At 38.7% G+C, this 21767-nt stretch overlaps 1 protein-coding gene across 1 annotated transcript in view; it reads left to right on the top strand.

Annotated features, from left to right (window-relative positions):
* The window catches only part of ITGAV (integrin subunit alpha V), a 46438-nt gene that overhangs the window by 15456 nt on the left and 9215 nt on the right, over nucleotides 1-21767 (top strand). The window contains exons 3-24 of the mRNA XM_031505363.2: nucleotides 946-1037; nucleotides 1539-1653; nucleotides 2774-2835; nucleotides 4348-4393; nucleotides 5859-5984; nucleotides 6685-6729; nucleotides 6900-6943; nucleotides 7032-7088; nucleotides 7479-7531; nucleotides 7928-8130; nucleotides 10662-10853; nucleotides 10966-11011; nucleotides 11565-11666; nucleotides 12380-12438; nucleotides 13410-13564; nucleotides 15040-15177; nucleotides 15681-15748; nucleotides 17028-17175; nucleotides 17523-17615; nucleotides 18650-18729; nucleotides 20438-20518; nucleotides 21411-21516. Coding sequence (XP_031361223.2) covers nucleotides 946-1037; nucleotides 1539-1653; nucleotides 2774-2835; nucleotides 4348-4393; nucleotides 5859-5984; nucleotides 6685-6729; nucleotides 6900-6943; nucleotides 7032-7088; nucleotides 7479-7531; nucleotides 7928-8130; nucleotides 10662-10853; nucleotides 10966-11011; nucleotides 11565-11666; nucleotides 12380-12438; nucleotides 13410-13564; nucleotides 15040-15177; nucleotides 15681-15748; nucleotides 17028-17175; nucleotides 17523-17615; nucleotides 18650-18729; nucleotides 20438-20518; nucleotides 21411-21516 — 2111 coding nt within the window. The remainder of the gene's footprint in view (nucleotides 1-945; nucleotides 1038-1538; nucleotides 1654-2773; nucleotides 2836-4347; nucleotides 4394-5858; nucleotides 5985-6684; nucleotides 6730-6899; nucleotides 6944-7031; nucleotides 7089-7478; nucleotides 7532-7927; nucleotides 8131-10661; nucleotides 10854-10965; nucleotides 11012-11564; nucleotides 11667-12379; nucleotides 12439-13409; nucleotides 13565-15039; nucleotides 15178-15680; nucleotides 15749-17027; nucleotides 17176-17522; nucleotides 17616-18649; nucleotides 18730-20437; nucleotides 20519-21410; nucleotides 21517-21767) is intronic.

Raw genomic sequence — 21767 nt, 5'->3', positions numbered from 1 at the left:
TTTACAAGGTGTAAGACAAGCAGGGAAGTTCTGGTCCAAGTGGCTGCAGGCTCTGACTCATAGCAGGGCTGGGTTTGGGCATCCCCTGGCACTAAACAAGTGATGTGTGGCTGCTGCCTCAACAATTCTGTGGGTTTAGGCTCTCTAAACCAGCCATTTAGGGAACTTTTAGCAAAGGTATGTTTTTCAAAGTGTTACATCGATTCTCTCATTATGCTGGCAGAGTTTCCCTCATTTTGCCAATGAATGTACAGAGGAAACACCAAATAATTCTATGATTTTTAGCATTCACACCTGGAGAAATACTGCTTGTTTCTACCAGCCAGCATCACAGACACCAATGTAAACAGACACCAGTGTAAATTACTCAATCTTTAACTTGCTCTCTTTCCCCACATCTCTTCAGCTTGCGAATTGCCTGCTTTGTTCTTTGCAGTGACACTCAGAATAGAGATGTTACCACTTGGTGGAATTAGGAGAAGGATCTCATTCCTGATTCTAGCCAAAATTCACATTATTTAATCCAGGCAATATTTCTTTTAGAAGCATCAGTCCTAATGGGGCTTTGGCTTGCTCCTTGAGCAGTGCTGTAATCTGCTTGGAAGTCAAATATCTCAGCTATGAGGTATTTACTGTGTGGCTGTCAAACATACTATAAACTTTGAGCTCTTACAACTAATAAGCATTGTACCAATGCTCTGTGTGCAAAAATAGCTGCTTTGGGTCCTTGATATAAAAAAAAAATACTAATAAATCATTTTTAAAGCCTGTTTCCATCAAAGTGTGATATTCTCCAATGTTGCTGTTCCTGGTTTTCTCTGTATGCATCAAAACAGATGGCTTAGTGGTTTGTTTTTTTTTTTTGTTTTGTTTTTATTTTTTTTTTTTTTATTTTTATTGTACGGGTTCCTATGAAATTATGCTTCTTTTTTCTTTTCTTTGTAGGTAACAGAGACTTTGCTCCTAATGATCCGCTGGAATTTAAGTCTCATCAGTGGTTTGGAGCCTCTGTGAGATCCCAAAATGATAAAATTCTGGTAGGTCTTTGATGCCCTTCAGATGCATCAGTACTGAGATATTGCAGTGGAAGAAAATGTGAAGAGATCCAGATAACTTAGAATTTAAACAAAATCTCACTAATCAGCATGAATTTTCTTTTCTTCAGAGTTTCTTAGCTAGGCTTTGCTTAACTCCTTATAAACAAATCTAGGAGCATTTTTTCTAGTTTTAAGGAAAGTACTAAAATCAGTTAGATGAAGTTAGAATGTGTCATAAATTCTTGATAAACACTTCACAGGTGTTGCTTTAAGAAAATATTATTTCTAAAATTCTTGATGTAAATTAGCTATTTATAAAATACAAACTGCTGGTAATTTTGCCTCACTGCTGATAGTATAAATCTCTAATAACACAAGATACATCTGCTAGGTTTTTTTTGTTGCTTTTCTGTAGAAAATTGGAAATTCATTGTATTATTTGATACCCAGCAGTATTTTGAAGAGGAATTTGTTTCCTCACTGTTGTGTGTTCTTCCCTAGGCCTGTGCTCCACTGTACCACTGGAGAACTGAAACAAAACAAGAGAGAGAGCCTGTAGGAACTTGTTACCTGCTTGCTGGGTCAAAATTTGTGGAATATGCTCCCTGCAGGTCGAGTAAGTATAGGGCTTTATAGCTGCTTTTCTCTTTGGAATGCCTCTTTTGTCACATTTTGTGTCTATTTTGGAGTGGAATGTTTTACAGCGTTTTCTCCCTTCCATGTATAGCAATTAGAGCAAAACTTAAAAACTAGATCCAGATATCTCCAATAGAGGTTCATGATGCAGACCTTGTTTACTGTAGGCCAGAGGAAAATCTTAGGTCCAAGTAGCATTGAGCTTGAGGACTTCTGTTGTTGAAGGGACCAATTTTGTAGTCATCACTCAAGCAAAATTATGTAGCAAGTGCTTTTTCAATGACCAACTCTTATGAATTCTTATGAATCTCAAGTATTTTATCATTATTCAAGTACATTAAGGTGCAAGCTCATTTTTGAAGACAAGGTTTTGCAAAAATAGGTTCTGATGTCCCTGTGTGCATACACATGTAGTGATGCATTGTTTAAATTATATTAAATGTTGAACATTTGGAGTCTTATTTTCTGAATGCTTTGCATTTATTTCCTCTAGTTGGGTTGATAGATTATTTAGAAGTTTATAATCTAAAACTTAAATTAAAGCATGCTAGTTAAGCAGTCACTCTTTCAGATGAGGAGCTCCCAGCACTTCTAAAGCTGTATAATCCTAAAATTGATTCAGACATAACAATTCCTGCTGGGATGAGTCTCTGTGTGGAGGTATTTTTTCAGCCAGGTATGCTCTTTTTGTTTTAAGCCAATTCAGCTTTCTTTTCCATACCAAAAGAAAAGCTTATCTCCTCTTTTCCAATTATCTTATTTACTGAATAGAAATTGCAAATATATTTTCCCCAAGACTTTTGAGGATTAAATACAAAGGAATACAGGGTTGCTGTTTGCTTTGACTGTGCTAGGCTAGAACATGTGCTAATGTTACATATCTATTAGGCTAGCCCTAAAGTTATTACAGCATTTGGTTAGAAGCTGTTGATAAAGGGAAAATACTGATTAAGAAGAAAATTATTCCAAGGTTCAAGTTTAAGAGTGCAAATTTACATAGGAAGATGCATTGAAAAGCATCTGCAGTACTGCAACTGATGGAGTACTGATAATACTTTATTTATTTTTCTCCTCTTTCTTTTCATTCTTTTCTTTGGCAGCAACCATCGATGCTGATGGACAGGGATTTTGTCAAGGTGGATTTAGCATTGACTTCACAAAGGTATGTGATTTTTTGGTCATTTCTGTGGGTCAGCAGACAGCTGAAAGCTATCAAACCTTTCTGATACAGAGCACTTAGATTCACAGCTATTATGAAACCAAATCTTCCTGTTCCTGGTGGGGAGAGAACCCAAAACCAAACAAAATTTATACATAAACCAAAAAATAACTTGAAACCACTTAAAGAGCATTTATAAATCTGTTTCTCCCTACATATTCACAGCAGCACACTTTCACGTCTTGTAGGAACCATGTCCTGAACAAATAATCTGCTTTCCCAGCTTCCTGCCATACCCCTCTGCTGCAGCTGCTCCTCAAGTGAATTCAGTGTAATAGTCAGGATTTTTGAGACATGGGATTGGTTCATAGCTATTGTTATTTCTTGAGGAATAAAACTCAGGGAACTGGTAAACAATGTGCTTGTGAATCATGTTTGATTTTCTCATCAGCCAGCAGAAGTACAGGGTTTTTTACCTGACATGTTTCTCCAACTTCTGTGTTCTCCCTGCCTGTTCTGGTTCTTTTTTCTTGTTCAAATTCACAATTACTTTTGAAATCCAAGCACAGTAGAACTGTGCACTGATCTGAGAAGGTACTGGAGTGTTTTATATTGTGCAGTGAAATGGTTGAGCAGAGTCAGGAGGTGTTTAGACCACGCAAGCCCTTTTTGTGATGTGGCTCTTATTTTTGGCTTCTCACATCTCAGGATGAGGTCATATCCCATCACTCTTTGCCCAGAGCCACTCTTGGTTTTCCTCCAGAGGAAACTGCCAAGTGCAGGAGAGGACTGTGAGTGTTTGGGTTATTTGCACACACCCTCAGGGTCACTGTGCAGGTTCCAGGCCTGGTTAAACCAACTCTGGGCTCTAATCCAAAACCTTAGAGTGGGCAAGGGTGTATCTCCAAAAGTCTGACCTAGATTTTTCTGAGTGGTGAATATAGGAGTTTTTAGGATTAAAATAAAAAAAAAAGCCACTGAATAATAATTATGCAGCAAAGCCTGTGGCCTAATTCAGTACTTACAGAGCAAATTCCCAACCCTGGGATAAATAATGTAGTTAAAGTTTCATAAAATGGTATTGTGAATTGCAGTTGTGCCAAGAAATATGGAGTGGGGGAATTACATCACAGTTGTTATGAATTAAGCTTTTCTAATGATAAGTTACACAAAATGGCAGAGGCAGAAGATGACACTATTTTGTGCACTGACTTAATTGTATTCCTATTGCCATACATTTATGGGGAAAGAAGGGTCTATTAAAATAAAAACTGAATTCTGCCTAGAATTCTAAATGGGTGAAATAGTCACTGAAAGTTTTTGTTACCATTTTACAAGATGCATTTCTAATTAATCACTCCTTCAGAAAGGAAAATGTGTGGTGGTCAGCAGAGCTACGTGATGTACATGCGTGGGATTTCTTCCCACAAACACAGGATGTGCTGTCTGGCTTTAGATGTGCCTCATGTGGTTTTAATTTTTCTTTCTGTCTTCCTTTTTTTCTTCCCTTCCAAGGGAGACAGGGTGCTGCTTGGAGGACCTGGAAGTTTTTACTGGCAAGGTGAGACATATCATTTAAGTCACAGAGAAGATGACCTTTATGATTTTTCTCTTTTTGATCCACAGTCTTACAGCTGCTGTCAGAGTCTTTGTCAGTAAGAAAACTGATAGAAATATTCTTTTGTTCTTAAGAATATCTCCTGAATAATCAAGGCAACCACAGATAATGGTTGTAATAATATTAGTAGAGTTGTTCTTTGTGTTTTAAATAATTCCATGATCATCATAAAGGCATTTTCCTGGAACGTGGGATTTGTTTTCATCAGCAGGATAAGTTTCCTTTAGTATATTTTATTTTGCTATGTACATGTTTTATAATTTGACACACATACAAAATGTACATTTTCAATGAGAAATATCCCCTTTAAAGACAATGTCATTGTTTTCCTCTGATGGCAAAGATGTTTTGTGTTTGTATTAATTGGTTTGTGCTGAAGAGCACATTTTACCTCTACCTGGCATTACCCATATATTTTGCTCACGTGGGTTCCAGGATTATTCAGCCTTTAACTGCAGCTCTCTGTTCAAAGGAGGGTGCTGCTGTAATCAGGACACAGCTGCCAAACTCTGCTGCCTGCTTTATAATGGAACTTCTAACATTTATTAATATATTTTCTGTATCGTGCCAGCCTACATGTGGGTGCAGCAGCACAGGAAGCTTGTTCCAGCCTTGTGTTTTAAATCACAAACAAAACTGAAAGATTGAAGATAAACTGCAGATATAATATTGTATAAATTAGGTTCCTATATTCATTTTATTGCTTTTTGGCAAAAGTGACTCTTCATCTGCCAAAACAACCTCATCTTCTTCTACTACTACCAAAAAAGCCCATTTAGCTCTGAATAGATGACAATAGTATGTTCCTGAAAACAAGACTTTTATTCCACATGCTGAGATGCTGGAGGAGTTTTCCCTTCCCTTCATACACATATGAATATGTATATGAAGTAAGTGCCTTCTGAATGGGGTTTTTTGGTGATTCAAGCTTTAATTTAGACTCGAAGAAAAGAATGTAAAGGAGTCACCACCTAGTGGCTGATGAAGTGAAAAGGGAGAACATGGCAATACACCGTGCTCATCTCCTTTTTGTTCATTTTATTGGCTTCTTGTCTGCCACAACAGGCTCTCCTGTTGTGGTATTTGAGCCAGGAGCACCCAAAGGGCTCAGTTCTGCACAACCACGAGCATGTGATATCTCAGCCCTGTCTTTTCAGCTCTGCCTTAGTTTGGCCTCTGCACTGAGAGCTCTGGGTGTGCCTTTGATTCAATTTATGCACACGTTTTTGGTGGAGTGGGATCCATATTTTCACTCGTGTCCTTCCTGGCACTGCTGCAGTTGGCCCCTTTCTGGTCAGTGTTGTGGAAGAGCTGCTGCTTCTGAAAGCAGCATTCTGTGAAGGAGTCCCTTCAGTGAATGAGCCCACCCATTCTGGTTGTGGTTTGCAGCTGCTTTCTCTCTCTTTAGGCCAGCTGATTTCCGATCGAGTGACAGAGATTGTGGAAAAGTATGACTCCAAAGTCTACAGCACCAAGTATGATGACCAGCTAGCAACCAGACCTGCCAGTGCTGCTTTTGATGACAGCTACTTGGGTATGTGTTGGGAAAGGAGAAACCTCTACCTGCAACACTCCCTGCCACTACTGATGCTTACATCTAAATCACACAACTAGTAATTCCACATCTAACACATAACAAGGGAGTGACATTCCTGAAAATGCACTCATTTATGTATGATGGAATTGTAGTTATTTATTGTAGTTATTTTGCCATAGGCTTGACTCAAAAAGCACCTGATGACAAAATAAATGGAGACATTTTCATGATTTTCTGTGCTCTGTGATTCAGGCTGAATATGGGAATGGCAAATGTATGACTTTTATATGAGAGGTTACTCACATAGGTGGTTGTTTGTTTGTTATTTAAAAGTAGCTGTTTCTAAATAACCTACCAAAGCAAAATAAAAATGTTAAAGAATTGTGTTTTGAAAGAAAAACAATGTGAGGAGTGGGAAATCATCCTTTTACTTCACATATGTCCAACCAGGCTCAGGAAAAAAAGCAAGGACAATTCTCAGGATGATAAATTTAAAATATTCATCTTCTGATCTCGAATTCCTGGATACTGATGAGTTACAGCCACTCCTGGAGCTCTTCATAGTCTAAGCTGCTTCAAGGCAATATTTTTACCAGTGCATTTTAAGATGAAGAGAGGAGGACTGTGCACAGACACACAATGTAAAGAGAGATGAAAGGTTCAATAAGGTTATTAAAGCCTCATCTTGTCTCTGCAGGTTATTCAGTGGCTGTTGGAGACTTCAATGGCGATGGCATCGAAGGTAAGCCCCTTGCTTCAGTAAGAACATCATGTTAATAGGCTGGGCAGACCTTTCAAATCAGTGGTACAGTACACAGGGAAATGCCTCAAGTGCTAGGAATGAGCTGTTCTGTTCAGCAGTCACTGTGCCTTGGGACCTGACTGTTATCTGTGTCTTGCTTTATGTTTCAGACTTTGTATCAGGAGTCCCACGGGCAGCAAGAACTCTGGGCATGGTAAAAAATTTGAAACATTAAACTTTACAATAAATTTAAAAATGAGGCGATTGCTAGTGTGCTGTAATGTGTATTTCTTCACGTGCAGGTGTCCATTTACAATGGGAAAAACATGTCCTCCATGTACAACTTCACTGGAGAGCAGGTGGGTGACTCTGCTGAGTGTGGTAGGTGACCAGGAAGCCTTTCCTATGTTGCAGCAGTATTAAGGCTACTAGATAACAGTCTCTATATTACAGGCTTCATTGCCAAAGTAAAATTTTATGAAGTCTGAGTGAATTCTAATCTTATTTAAATAAAGGAAATGCTGCCTGTTTTGAGAGCTGGGAAAGAGACTAGATCATGAAAGGGGAAATGGGAAAAGCAACTTATGGGCTTACTTTCTAACAGAGTATGGAAGATAAACAAAAAAGAACAAAATAACCATTGTGGCATATATTATCATCTTGCTGAAGTATTTTGTGTACAGATTTGTGTAAAGTTGTTTGCTTGTATCACTACAACTCATAGGTTTGGTTTGAATTTTGTTTTCCAGATGGCTGCCTATTTCGGGTATTCGGTGGCTGCCACAGATATCAATGGGGACAAGTAAGTGTCCTCCCTCTTCTCACCAATGCCACCCAGCTTTTTTCTAGAAAGAAAATAATAGCTTTTATTAAAAGGTCTTTCCCAAAATCTAGATTTCTGTCTTCATTGCTGGTTTAACACATCTTCACGACTCTTTTGCTAGCGCTCCACATTTGTTTTAACATTTGTACCTTCAGTTCTGCATTTACCTACATAAATACATGTGTATATTCACATGCTTAAGGTCCATTACATTTTTGTATATTTGTGCTTACTTGGTCAATAAATATTTGCCTTCAGTTGAATTTAAAGATGGTGAACTTTCATCTGAGCATTGATTTCAGTGCTGAGTCAACAGTGCTGAAGAGAATGAATTTTCATGCTGCTACTGAAGAGCTCTGTCCTTTTTTGATCCAGTTACACAGATCTGTTTATTGGAGCCCCTCTTTTTATGGATCGAAGTTCAGATGGGAAGCTTCAGGAGGTTGGCCAAGTAACCATCTGCCTTCAGCAAGCCTCGGGAGGGTTTCAGACAGAAAAGCTGAACGGCTTTGAGATCTTTGCGCGGTTCGGCAGCTCCATCGCACCCCTGGGGGACCTGGATCAGGATGGCTTCAACGGTAGGATGCTGATTCTTGGTCAGGATCTGCTGGCTGAGGAGGGTGATGCCTCAGGTTTTAGCTTTTATATTTTTCACATTCTGTGCTGCTTTAGTGTGCACTTCTGAGCTTCATATTAAGGGATGGTGAGCTCTCCTCATAGAGTAGGGAGACAAAACAATTCCTTCTCTAGCTGGGGACCAAGGACAACTGATCCAAATCTTAGGCCCAAGAGCATAAACAATGTGGACTGAAGAGAGACTGCATGGGCTGGAGCTGTAATTGGACAATTAGCTCCAATATGCTAATAAACCAAAACTTATAAAAATGTGAGACCCTGTGGCCGGTTCTCCATCTTGTGACCATTTTGAGTTCACCTGTGGTGCAGCCCTGGCTGGACTCTTGTGCTACCCAACATAGATCCATTGAGGCCTCCTAATAAGCACCTACTTTATTCTTTAGCTCCATCTAGCCTCTGTTCTAGGTCAGCCTTCTCAAGGCACCAGGGGAGCCCATGCAGCACAGAGAAGGTGGATTCTGCACACAAACACTCGGCGCTGTAGCCGTGGCCAGGGTGGCACGCTGAGGTCTAGACTCCTTTCGATGCTTGTATGCTACTCCCAGGAATGCCAACAGGAGTTCCATGGAGGCATCGAGCAGAGACTATACCACTGACACCACAGCATGGACTGCTCTAGCTCTTACACTCACCACTTGATTGCTTTCTAAGCCATGGCCACCATAGAAACTTTAATAAAATACCTGACCCTCCACTGTGACATGTTAGGAAAACTTAAATATAATTTTCCTCTTTCCTAAAATGGTTTAAAGACCATTTTCCTCTCTAGAAACACAATGATGACAGAAAAGAAGGTTTGATTTCAGATTGCTGGTTAAAAATGTTCACATAAAAAAGATTTTCCTGAGAAAAGAGTAGTTGGGTTTGGTTTTTTTAAATTTATTATTCAAAAGGGAAGAGTTTGGTGGAAATACTGCATAGCAGCTACAGCCAGATGTACCAAGAGCTGAGTGTCTTGAATGAGTAATTGGAAGAGAAGCTTGAGTCTGACACAACTGGAGCTGAAACTCTCAAACCCCTTGCTTAAGCTTCTTATTACTTTCTGATAGGAATGAAAAGCAAAAAAGCAGACAAGAATCATGTAGTGTTGGGATGGAGATTTCCAAGAATCCTAGGGGGAACACTTTTTAGTGCCCATTATACTCCACTGTTGCCTAAAGAGTAGTAGAGTTCCACCAAAAATCTTAATTTTTTCCATTCTGCATTCAAGCTAAGTATTTTCTGTCACATCAAAAATTACAATAGATGGTTACTTCAAAATTCCCAGGTAGCTCTAAGTTATTCTGATGAAGTCATAAATTCACAGCGTAGTTGAAATTGGAAGGGACCTTTTTAGTTGCTAACTGTATGTAGAATCAGTGTGAAGATCTAATATCACTGCAGCTATTTACAGAAGACATTGGACAGCTGATAGCCAAAATTCCAGTCACTTGATGAGATTATCCCAAACATTTTTTGATTCCACCAAGTTTACATTTGAAATACACTGTGGGAAAGAGAATCATTGCAAAAGTTGCCTCTTTTTTAATTGCTTTGCTTGTTTGTTTTGGGTTTTATTTCTCTGCCTCATTTTGGGAGTGTTAATTAAAATGCCTTCCATCACAATATGGTGCAAGATAGGAATTGTTACTGTCTTCATGAAGTTTGTAAATAGGAGTTTAAGATACAAAACTGTAAACTTTTGAGTCCTTATTATTTTTGTCAGACTTTCCCAAATTTCAGAAAAGTGGAAGGAAAAATGTAATTATTCCAATTATGTCTGGTCCTTGAACTGTCTGTGGAAATGTTGAAATTAGATCATATGTACACTTCTAAAGCTATCCTTACAGATAGTCTAATTAGCATTTTGTTTCCTACCATTTATTAATCATTAACAGTGAGTACTTTAAAATTTAAGAGATAGAATAACTGCACTAACTGGAAATTCTCCATAAAGCATACTGCCAAACTATGGGACAGACTGGATTTTAATACTTACCATTGGTTTAGGATGATTTAAATTTTCCAGAATTATCACTATGTCTCACCCTTTGGAAGAACATGAGCATGTAAAGGAAAAGGGAAGAGTCACACTTAGTTTTGTGGTTTGGCACCCACAGTGACTAACTCTGCTTGTTTTAATAATCTCAAGAGCATCTCAAATCCACATGATTTTACTGCAAAAAAGTCACCACAGTGGAGAAGTTTTTGTAGAACTATTTCTCCCCTTCCTTTCCCAATAAAAGGCTTTGACATGTTCTTGTTAAACATTTATACTTTGTAGAAAAAAACAGCCTCTAATAATAAAAGAAAAAAACAGAACCAATAAAAGGAATAATAAACAAACAAATGATGAACATTTTAAAAGCTGGTTGCACTTCCTCCCTACTGACACACACTGAAACTGTAATATCAGAAATTATTGGCTGATGTAAGCACAAATACGTTCTAATTTGAGTCTGGAGATGCTGATGATTCTTCTTTTGATTTTCAGACATTGCAGTTGCTGCACCATATGGGGGAGAGGACAAGAGAGGTCTTGTGTACATCTACAACGGAGGAGCAAGTGGTTTGAACGCCATCCCATCCCAGGTCCTGGAAGGGCAGTGGGCCGCTCGCACCATGCCCCCCAGCTTTGGGTACTCAATGAAAGGAGCCACAGATGTGGACAAAAATGGATATCCAGGTCCTCTGCTCCAAGTGGCACTTTATAATAACTCAGTAGCAGCCCCACCCTTGAGAAACAGCGTATTTCACAAAGCAAGTTGTAATGGGTAATGTGTCTCCTCTCTTTCTAGACTTGATTGTTGGAGCCTTCGGTGTTGACACAGCTGTTCTGTACAGGTAAGGGTCCCTCTGTGCTTGTACCTGAGTGAGAGCTCAGTGCAGTTCTGGAGCTACCAAAGAAAGCAGGATCAGGGAAGTCTGAAAATCTGGCACTCCACCATCCAAACCTCTGGAGTGAAAAACACTATAGAGCTTTTTTTACCGAGTAAACCTGTCTGCTGTCTAAAATTCATCTTTCTCAATAATATGTAGTCAGGAGAAAACATTAATAAGCTGTCTTCAAGGCTTTCTGAGTGACAGTTTTCTAGATTTTGACACAGCAGCCGCAAGCTATTACACTGTAATTCCAATATTCTCATCCCAACTTGCTCATTTTGGGAGAATGTATTGGTCTGTGCTGTAAGTAGTAGGACTTCCTCTTTCCACAGTTGTCCCTGTTGTGGCTGATGGAAATGAAAGGGCACTGAAAAGTTTCATCTAGTTAATGGTTATTTGTTTTCCTTGTGGTTTCACTAAATACTGTGTGTGTGTGTATATTGCACAATTTGATGGGGGGGGGCATTGTCAAACACGGTGTTGAGTGCTCTTCAAGAGGATGTTTTCTTTGCAGGGCTAGACCAGTTATTAGAGTAAATGCTGCCCTGGAAGTTAATCCAACCATTCTAAACCCAGAAAACAAAGCCTGTTCACTGGGAGATGTAAAAGTTTCTTGGTAAGCAGCGTATCTATGTTTTCCTTTGAGGGGAGGGACTTCTTTGGTTTAATTTTGTAAGCTTCCAATTTTGAAAGGTCTCAGGAAGTCTAATTAAAAGGTCTCAGGAAGCTAATTTAAAAAACAAAAAGGACAAGCACAGTTTTTTCTGAAAGAGCAGACAGTACAAAATAAGAACTCTCTGACAGCAGTTGGAGGACCAGCACTGCCTTTAGATGCCAGACTGAGTCCCAAAACCTGCAGAGGATGCCAATTGTCCCTGTTGAGCAGAGTAAGGTCTTCTCAAGACATCAGCACGTCACATGGTATTTGCAGTGTTTTTGCCCACTAACATACACACTGGGGCAGTGATCTGCTCTGTAAACTGATTTTGCTTCTGGTTCCCAGGTTATTATCCCAACCCACTTTCCCTTCCTACTGCTATCTTTCTTTTCAGGGTCAATATGACAGGTTTAAAAATCAGACCCATTTGATTACAGAAATAAACATCCCAGTCCACAGGTGATTGTCCCTAGATGAGTCAAGACTCCAGAACTTTGCAGTGCCTGCAATTCTGCCTACTTAATTTGTCTTCCATCAGTAGAAAATAGCTTTTGAGAATGAGCTAGAGTCTCAAAAAGAGGATACATCTGAACAGAAATAAATACTGAGGAATTTTATAAGAAAATGAGAGAAAAAGTGTGTGAAATTATTTTTTTTTTCTTCCCAAACAGCTTCAAAGTAAAGTTCTGCTTAAAGGCAGATGGCAAAGGGAAGCTCCCGAACTCACTCAGTAAGTTCTGCTCATTTAAGAATTGGAAGTCTTGTGGTGTTGTTTGCAGACATGAGCAGTGGTCACTGTTATTTTCATGGCAAACAGCTGGGTGCCCTTTGCAGCCACTGCTGACACTTGGGTGCCATGTACATCCATGAGACTCTTCAGCAGGCTGTTCTGGCTGCAGCATTGTAGAAGTCATTTGCCCATACTTGAGACTTTAAACATATGTTCAACTGTGTGGTTAATTAGTCTTGGAAAGCCCTTTGTATTTTACAGAATTTACAGTAACTCTCATGGAGGGGAGTTTCAGACAAGAATATTCAAGTATGTGCATTGCTAGGCCTGAGAGATACAGACAAGCCACAGGGAACTTGTCACATCCTGTTGAGATCGTGACTTCTTTCATCAGATTCTCAGATCAGAATCAGGAAAAGATTGCTTCAAACAAGTGTTTAAGTTGTCTCCAAGAGATTTTTTTGTGTGGCAAGCAGCCTGCTGCCAATCAGGTTTTGTCTACTCATTGCAAAATCTTTTCCTTATCTTCTGTGGCACGTACAGAGGTGGTGTGATTTTGGAAGGCTCATATGAATATCTGTTATGTATTTTAAAATTTTATTATCTACATCAAATATTTCAATAATTAGATTAGCAATAGTATTTAAAATGTTATGTGCAAGATTGCTTTAAATTTTCTAGGGGAAAAAATAATCCAACTTTAGTTCTTGCAGTTCTACAGCAATTACAAATTATAAACTTATCCGTGTTCTTAGATATTTCCAGTGTTTAAGGAAAAAGCAGAAAATTTAGGACAGCAGCAGTGCTTAAAAACCAATGTAGTGACATATTTTAAATGCTGGAAGTTTTAAGAGGGCAGGCACTAGGTTTTCATTGTAGTTGAAATCAGTGTTCATCTCCACTTGTGAGGGAATTCTACACTGTGTTTAATGGAACAAGGGTCCCTTACCCAAACCCTTTGGCTTGGCCAGATTTCCAGGTGGAGCTGCTGCTGGACAAGCTGAAGCAGAAAGGAGCCATCAGGAGAGCTCTGTTCCTGCACAGCAAACAGCCCAGCCACTCAAAGAACATGACAATTACAAAGGGGGGCAAAATGAACTGTGAGGAACTCGATGCCTTCTTGAGGGTAAGTGGCCATTCATGTTCTAGGCAAATAATTTTTGGTGCTTTGTCTATTATAAGTTCATTGTGTTAGGTTTAAAGAAAAAAAAAAAAAAAAACAAGGAAAAAATGCTAGAAAAACTCTGTTTTCAGTGGATGGACCTGGAATTACTAAAACCATGCATCTGTCCTTAATTACTGCTGCTATCACAGCATGAATGATGAATTGTCTTGTGGCAAAGGTCCTGGTCCCTAAATGCATTGGAAATTCAGAACTTTGTTCTGGACTTCTTGGATAACTCATCCAGGCACCAAATTAGTTATAATTTTTGAGGAACATGAAAGTCAATAAGCAGAGATTGTCCTTCCTACTTTAGAGGTTAAAAATTGAAGAAAAATATGGACCTGCAACTGACAAGCCAAAATAAGCAAGTAGCAGAGGAGATGGAGAAAGTTGAACTACTAAGTTTGCTTTTCTCAGTCTTTCTGTTTTCATCCCCACAAATGTAAACAGATGCTAAGACAAAGGTTTTAATCAGTAGAAGAATCACTGTGTGTAGCTGTGTAAGTTCTGTGCAGCTCAGATTTATCTCTGAGCACTTATAAATCAAGCTTAAATAATACTTGCGCCACACTAAAAAAAAAAACAAACAAAAACAACAACAAAAAACAAAACAACAAAACAAAAAAAAGAAAAAATAAAAAAACCCCAACAAACAAACCCAAAAAAAAAAATGCTAGCAATCATTAAGGATTTATGGAAGGTAGGTAATACTTTCTTTGACCTGACTTTTGTGAGTTGGTTATATACAGAATTAGACATCTCAGATCTCAGGGTTAGTAAAGATTTATCACATTTCCACCTGACATTTTCATAAAATAATGACACATGACCAATATGAAATGATAATAAATGGGGTGAAAAACCAGTTTAAAACTATAGGTAATCAATAAGTTTATCCCAAAGAAGGCATCTTTTGAAATAAGATCCTGAAGTGAGCTGTGCCAGAGTCAGTAGTTTTCATTACTCTCAGAAAGGAAGCAGAGTTTACACTTGGCAAATCTGTGGCTAATGTAAAGCTAAGAGATGGTTTGTAAGTCCTCTGAAAGGCAGGATCAACATTTGATAAACAGAATGATTTCAAATGAACAACATGAAAGTCAGCAACTTCCAAGTGCCAAGTAATCATTTTAGGAAGGAAAAATTGTAAGTCCAAAGATGAATGTTTCTGGGTGATCTTAGAAGCAGACTGAGGTTGGTCTGACAGGAAAGAGCAGAGTTGTGTAGCCTTTAGGCTCTTTGTTACTGGGTTTACATGAGTTAATATTTCTGTATGCTCCAGTTTCCCATTTGCTAAACAGGCATGTTATTGCTAAAATTGTGCAGGTTTTCTGACAAGAGATTTTCTGCTCTGAAAAGAGCTCAGAAGCTTTAATGTTTTGGCCTCTCCTCCATTCGTTCTACATTTTAATTGTGATTCAAACCTTTGGTTTCCTCAGGATGAATCTGAGTTCAGAGACAAGCTGACTCCCATTACTATTTTCATGGAATATCGTCTGGATTACAGGACAGCTGCAGATGCAACAGGATTGCACCCTATCCTCAACCAGTTCACTCCTGCTAACATGAGCAGACAGGTACACTGCTGACACAGCCTGTGATGAGAGAACTCAGAGCATTGCTTCATCTCAGGGAGAAAATCACTTAGACTGGTACTGCAAGTGTTAATATTGAAGGTTTTCTCCAGACTTTCATCCATTCTCATACTATGCTGCTCTATGTACATTATGTTTTCCCCTATAGTTCTATTAAGATAATATAAATATTTTTTTTTAATTTCTTTTTTTGCAAATGTTTAAACTTCTTTGTAAAGAGCATTGATCCCTTAATATGAAGGGATTATTCAAAATATGGAAAGATGGTTAAGGTTAAGTCCTAGAATTGCAGTAGGGCAGGATGAGGCAGTGTCCCAACATATAAAAACTCACTTGTTCTTTTCTGAGACTAATGACATGAAAACATTTCATAACCAGCTATGTACAATTTTTTTTTCATGTGGTGGTGAAACAGTATTATTGAAAATATATGTTAGAACAGATGAAGGAATTATTACAACAGTATGTGCTTGATTTTTGCATAGGCCCATATCCTGCTGGATTGTGGGGATGATAATATCTGCAAACCAAAGCTGGAGGTGTCAGTAGAAAGGTAAATACATGACAAAAATGCAAAGAAAAGCAATTTTCCTGCCTGAAGTCTAAAATTCAGTAGCTGGTAATACTTTTATTTAAGGGATGTGTTGAAATAAGTAGGACTTCTCATTGTATGCAATCTAAACTCAGGCTTATATGCTTTAAAGAAAACCTGTTTTCTGCTTTGGAACCTAATGTCTTTAGCATGTAATGCACCACTCCCACCCCAGTCTCTTCTATAAGTAGGCCAAATTTATTTATTTATTTGCTAAGCTGGATACATATAGTGAGAATAAACCACTGCTAGCTGCCATTGTATCTCTTTTCTGTTGTTCAGCATTAAATAGACACGTGCAGATGTGATTTTATCCAGCAAGGGGAAGAGTAAGACTCTCTTGTCACATGTAGGAAAAAAATATTCTTGGTAGTGGCAGTATCTTTTATCAAACCTGGAAAAAAGAAACAATTTTTCAGTGGTAATTCATTCATGAGTCTGAGCTTTTTTTTACTTTGTGCGGCCTAAAACCTTTCTTAGTGGATTATCTCATAATCTGTTTTTTAATGCATTATGGCATATGCACATTGTATGTGCATATAGCACACTTCACAAGCACTAATGCAAACACCTCAGTAACAATTTACATCAGTGTAGATACCTTGATGTGTGCTTGTAGTTGGTGAAATGCAAATACATTGTTTGCTAAGATTGTCTCTTTGTGTCTGAACCAAAGGTATTGCAGAGGTCTTGGCTCTATTCTGTGTATCTGAGCCTTCCCTTGAGTTTTGTTATAAATATGTACTTGTACCTCTGCAAAGTGGGCCTGTTATTCAAAATGTGCACAGGGATTTAGCTGCTCATAATTGTTCCTTGTGAGAAAAAGGTGTTTGTGGGGCTTTTTTTTTGTTTTAATTAATCGAAAAATTATGTCACTGTGTGATAGTCACTCTTACTTGACTAAAAAGCCCAATAGCTCTTTAATGTCTTTTAAAATATATAGGAAAAGGACATAGAAGGAGTCATCCTACTACAATGACAATTCCAAATAATGCTCAGTGATACATTTTACAGGCAAGATTCTTACAAAAGAGCATATAATACTTGCTCCGTTTGTGATTATAGACACAGGGTTTTTTAAAAACACCTTGGGGAACACTCCTGAAGCAAAGGCACTGCCTCCAGGTTTCTCCACTCACTCTGTCTGAAATCTCAGATTGTCTCTTATTTCTGAGTTCAGCCACTTCAATGCAATCTAAAACACGAATGCAGAACTCATTTTCACACTGTTTCCTCGCAGTGACCAGAAGCAGATCTACATTGGTGATGACAATCCCCTGACCCTGATTGTCAGTGCTCAGAACCAGGGGGAGGGAGCCTATGAAGCAGAACTCTTCGTCGTCGTTCCACCCCAAGCAGATTTCATCGGAGTTGTTCGCAACAACGAGGTAAAATTCCAGCTGCTTTTGAGGAGTCATATTGCAGCTGCTGCTGTGGAAATCTCTAGTGGTTTCTATTATTTCAGTCTTAGAGCAAAGCACTGAAAAAGTGATCAATTTTTTCAAAGCCTCTCTCTTTTATAACCTTGAAAATATGTCTGTCTTGTAGCAGAAACATTTGCCTCCTTGGAGACTTCCATACTCAGATTTTATTTCATTTTATTATTTGACTCTATTATAGCTGAGAAATTATATTAAAATTAATACAGCATATCTAGGACTTCTCTCAGACTTTCATCCAGGCACTCAGATGTGAAGAATGACATTCCTTTCTGTTTTTTCCTGGTTTATTGCAGGCTTTGGCCAGACTGTCGTGTGCTTTCAAAACAGAGAATCAGACTCGCATGGTGGTTTGTGACCTGGGCAATCCCATGAAAGCAGGAACTAAGGTAAGGCTTGGTCCAACAGGTGTCTGGTAGCTCACCCAGGGGCAGGTGGCATTTGCCTTAATCACAGTACTGTCTGGGCAGGAAGTTTTCTCCCAGGAATTTAAGATTAGACCTGACATTTAGCTGCCCACGTTTGGTTAGTACAGAGGTAGTTGATTTTAACTTTTCAGTTAAATTAAAGGCTTTGAGGACTGTTCATGAGTTTTGTGATGCAACTCAAAATGACTTGTTCATTAAAACGTGGAATTAATGAGGGGTCTTTGGTCCCTCATGAATTTTTTATATTTATCTGATATGTATTTTTTAGGATATAATTAAGATCTAGCTTACAACACTTCTTTCTCTTAGTTAATCTCTTTTCTACCTATTTTCATGAGGAAGGACAGAGTTTTGTCTAGTTGAAACCTCTAAAATTCTACCAAATATAACTGAAATTGGAAGAATTAAAAAAATTATTAGTGAGACCTGGCAGATTTTAATATGATATGACATAGTAAGTCTTATTTTCTGAGGAAATGAAGTGAAATTGAATCACAATTATAACAATTTCATGATGCTCTTCTTCCAAGAGCCATCTTGTACAGATGAGTAAATACTATTTCCAAGGTCTTTTGAAGTGTATCAAGCTGTAGTGTACAAATGTTAAGGCAAATATAAATTGACTTAGACCAAACCTTGGGAATTAACTTTGAATCATGAATGTGTTCCCCGCTCTTTAAATTGGAATATTTTTTGCAACACCTGGGGAGGGTCAGTTATGTGTAGAAATGGCTGAAGAAAGGGTGGGGAGCGAGATACAATCCTTATTTTGTATTTTATGGCAGTGATGCCTTGACTGTAAGCTAAAGAGAGGGCAGTACATTTCCAGCCTGGATGAACTGGACAACTTGAGAATTTGCCAGTTCTGTGTGTATGTGTATCCTCTCATCACCAGGAGTCTCAAGCAATTTCTTTGTAGTCTAATAGCACTGAGAAGCTTTTATAGTGTGTTTTATTGTGCTTCCAACTGAACCACAGTGGCTTTATTCCCCCAGCTCTTAGCTGGCCTGCGTTTCAGCGTGCACCAGCAGTCTGAGATGGACACCTCTGTCAAGTTTGACTTGCAAATCCGGAGGTATGGAAATCTCTGATGTACCTCCCCTGGGAGAGGACACACACAGTAAATAGACTACAAACCACTCTGGCCTAATTCTCTTGTCTTTGCCTCGTAATGGCTTGAAAAATAAACACACTGGGTTAGGTTTCCTAAAATACAGGACAAAGAATATTGGTACGTGCGTATCACTCTGCTCTGCTGACACTTGTGGTGCCACAGAATGACTTTAGGTTTATAGCCCTCTTTTAAAACTGAAGCTTGATCTCTGAATTCCTTCTGGTGTAAAGCCAGAATTGTATGTATTTAGAGGAGGAGAGTCTTTCAGGGCAGGTAGTGTGTGGGGTAGTCCAAGCAGAAGCAGCATGCAGTGAACCATCACAGCAGCCAGCCAAAAAGAGCCTGAAAACTAAATGGAACAAAACAGGAGTGTTCCAGCTATTTATCAGATGAGCACAGCCCTGTCATATAAATCTGACATATAAATCTGAATTTGTAACTTCTGGAGGTGATAATTGAAGTTGGAGATGTGATCATTAGGAGTGTCTTTACCCAATGCAGTTTTATGTTGCTTTTAATGGACAGTGTGAATACACCTGTTTTGTTTCTTCCCCATGGTGGTCCAAAAGCACTTTTTTTTTTTTTTCCCATTTAAGGGCTTTATTTTTTTTAATCTAGTGAATAAATTAATCTCATCCACATAAATGTTTGTCATCTATGGGAGTTAGGAAAGATTAGAGCTGCCATTGTATTTTAATGATGGAGTGTTTTGCCATACCAATCAAAGGCCTTGGCACATGAAATCTCTCTTTGATCTCCCATTGCTGTCTGTTGAGCTTTTCCCCTTCTCCATCAGCTGGTAAGGTGTGCCAGTGGCAAAGGACTGTTCTTTGCAGGAAATGTTCTACTTTGGGGTGTCTGTCACCTTCCTCAGGCTAACACCAGTCACCTGCCACTGTCACTGTCTCAGAAACAGTCAAGGAAGCTGCTCAAATAATGCTTTACTCCTGATGGAAGAGAAGGGAGGTTCCTGTACTGTTTTAGGCCCTTTATGGAACAAAATTCCTTCCGTGACCGTGGGTGCAGGAGGGGTGAGCAGTGGTGCCATGGAACACAGTAATCACAGTTCACAGTGACAGGCTTTACCAGGGGATTATCTGGGACAGGTTTTAAGGATCACACTGCTTGTCTTAAACTCACAAAGCTCCATCTCCAATGCTGGCTCAGTTCCTAGCAGAGCAGGTCTAGTCTCTAAAAGAGTCAGGAGGAAAACACTGCTGCATGGGTTTGTTGCTTACAGCAGCAGTGGAGAATAATTAGAAGATTCAAGGAGGTCTTTGTACAGGAAAGTGTTTGGTTAGGGGCACAGAATAATCAGACGTGTTGAAGGAGATCAAGATTCTGCTCCCAGCACCACTTTGAGGGGGGAGTGTCCCCTGTATTTTTATTTTCTTACATGACAGCTGTGTAACAGAGTCAGCATGAGCTCTGGGTCCTTCATCCTCCTCTCCCTTCATCCACCTCTCCCACACTGTGCAGAGGGTGGGGCTTCCACGCATTTCCATGAGAACTTGCTGGAATCTGGTCCTTAGTTTTTAGCAACTGTGCTTCCCTGCAGGGGCTCAGGAGTCATCCTGTGTTACACACAATTACTTTGAAGTGTGGAGGGTTTTGTAATGAAATACTTTGCTTATTTCATTTAAGAATTTACCTTTTATTTTCCCTGCAGTTCCAACCTGTATGACAACCTGAGCCCAGTAGCATATTATCAGGTTGACCTTGCTGTTTCAGCAGCTGTTGAAATTAGAGGGTAAGAAATATTATTTTAATAAACACTTTTAAGGAGCTTTGCACATTTGCTTCTTCATATTCACCGAACTTCCTTTCAGGTCTGCATAAGTTTTCAGGAGGGGTTAGGGAATTTTGAGTCATAAAGACAATATGGTTTTCTCTAGCCAGCCTTTGGACTTTTCAATATTAAATAATTCTAAATAATTACAAAATTTATTCCAAAAAGGAATGTTGTGCCTCCATTACTAGAGATATTTTTTAGAAGAAGGAAAAATCACCCCTATTGTTTGCAGTTTCACCTTTCTGCAGGTCACTTTTCTCCTCCACAAACTGACTGGAGTTTAATCTGAAAACCCCTGAAACCAAAGTTGAAGATTCTATGAAATTTAAGTTTGTAATGTCCTCACCTTCTTCAGTATTAATATTATAATGACTTGGTTACTTCATCACCTTTACTTCCCACCTAAAAGTCCTCTTGCTTAACCAGTTAACTTGGATTCCTGAGTCATAATTTTTTAAATTTTCTACAACATTCATTATTGTGACAAATTTGTTCAGTATTTGAGAGGTGGGGGATGGCACACTGGAAAAGCATGATTGGTATCTTCACTGTTTTCAGGGCTGAATTAGTCTTAGGACTGTACTGCTAAGGCTCTACCAATATTTCTCATTATCACAATATTTCACACTGGTTTTGTTTGGATGATGTGTGTCTGTTATCTTTTTTTAACTTAGAGAACAGAACTGAACATTTAATACTCAAACCACTTCTGTTCTTTCAGGTTTTACAGAGAGGATGAAGAAGTGGAGATTGCATTTTAAGTGTGTTGATTTTTTTCCTTAGATATTCTAGAGAGCATTCATTTATTTTTTCATCTTGCTAATAACAACTCTTTTGCTCTGCTGTTTAGTGTGTCGTCCCCTGATCACATATTCCTTCCTATTGCAAACTGGCAGCCAAAGGAGCATCCTGAAACAGAAGATGATATTGGGCCTCTAGTTCAGCACATCTATGAGGTGTGGAATTACTGCTGATTCCTGTGACCTGGTTCTGTGATAAATGAAAAAAATACCTTTTGGTGTAGCTTTTCTCTGGATTTTTTTTTTTTTGTCATGCATGTAAGGAGGGATTTTATTTTTTTTAATGCTGGGCCAATAACTGGCATATCCAAGAAGAGCTGGAATGCCTGAAAATAATGTAACAGGGCTTGATTACCTACATAACTACACATATTTTATTTTATTGCCTTTTGAAATCAGAACATTTG

This window comes from Lonchura striata, chromosome 8, assembly GCF_046129695.1.
Source record: "Lonchura striata isolate bLonStr1 chromosome 8, bLonStr1.mat, whole genome shotgun sequence".
In the NCBI taxonomy this organism is placed as follows: domain Eukaryota; kingdom Metazoa; phylum Chordata; class Aves; order Passeriformes; family Estrildidae; genus Lonchura; species Lonchura striata.
This window is presented reverse-complemented; position numbering and strand designations above follow the sequence as displayed.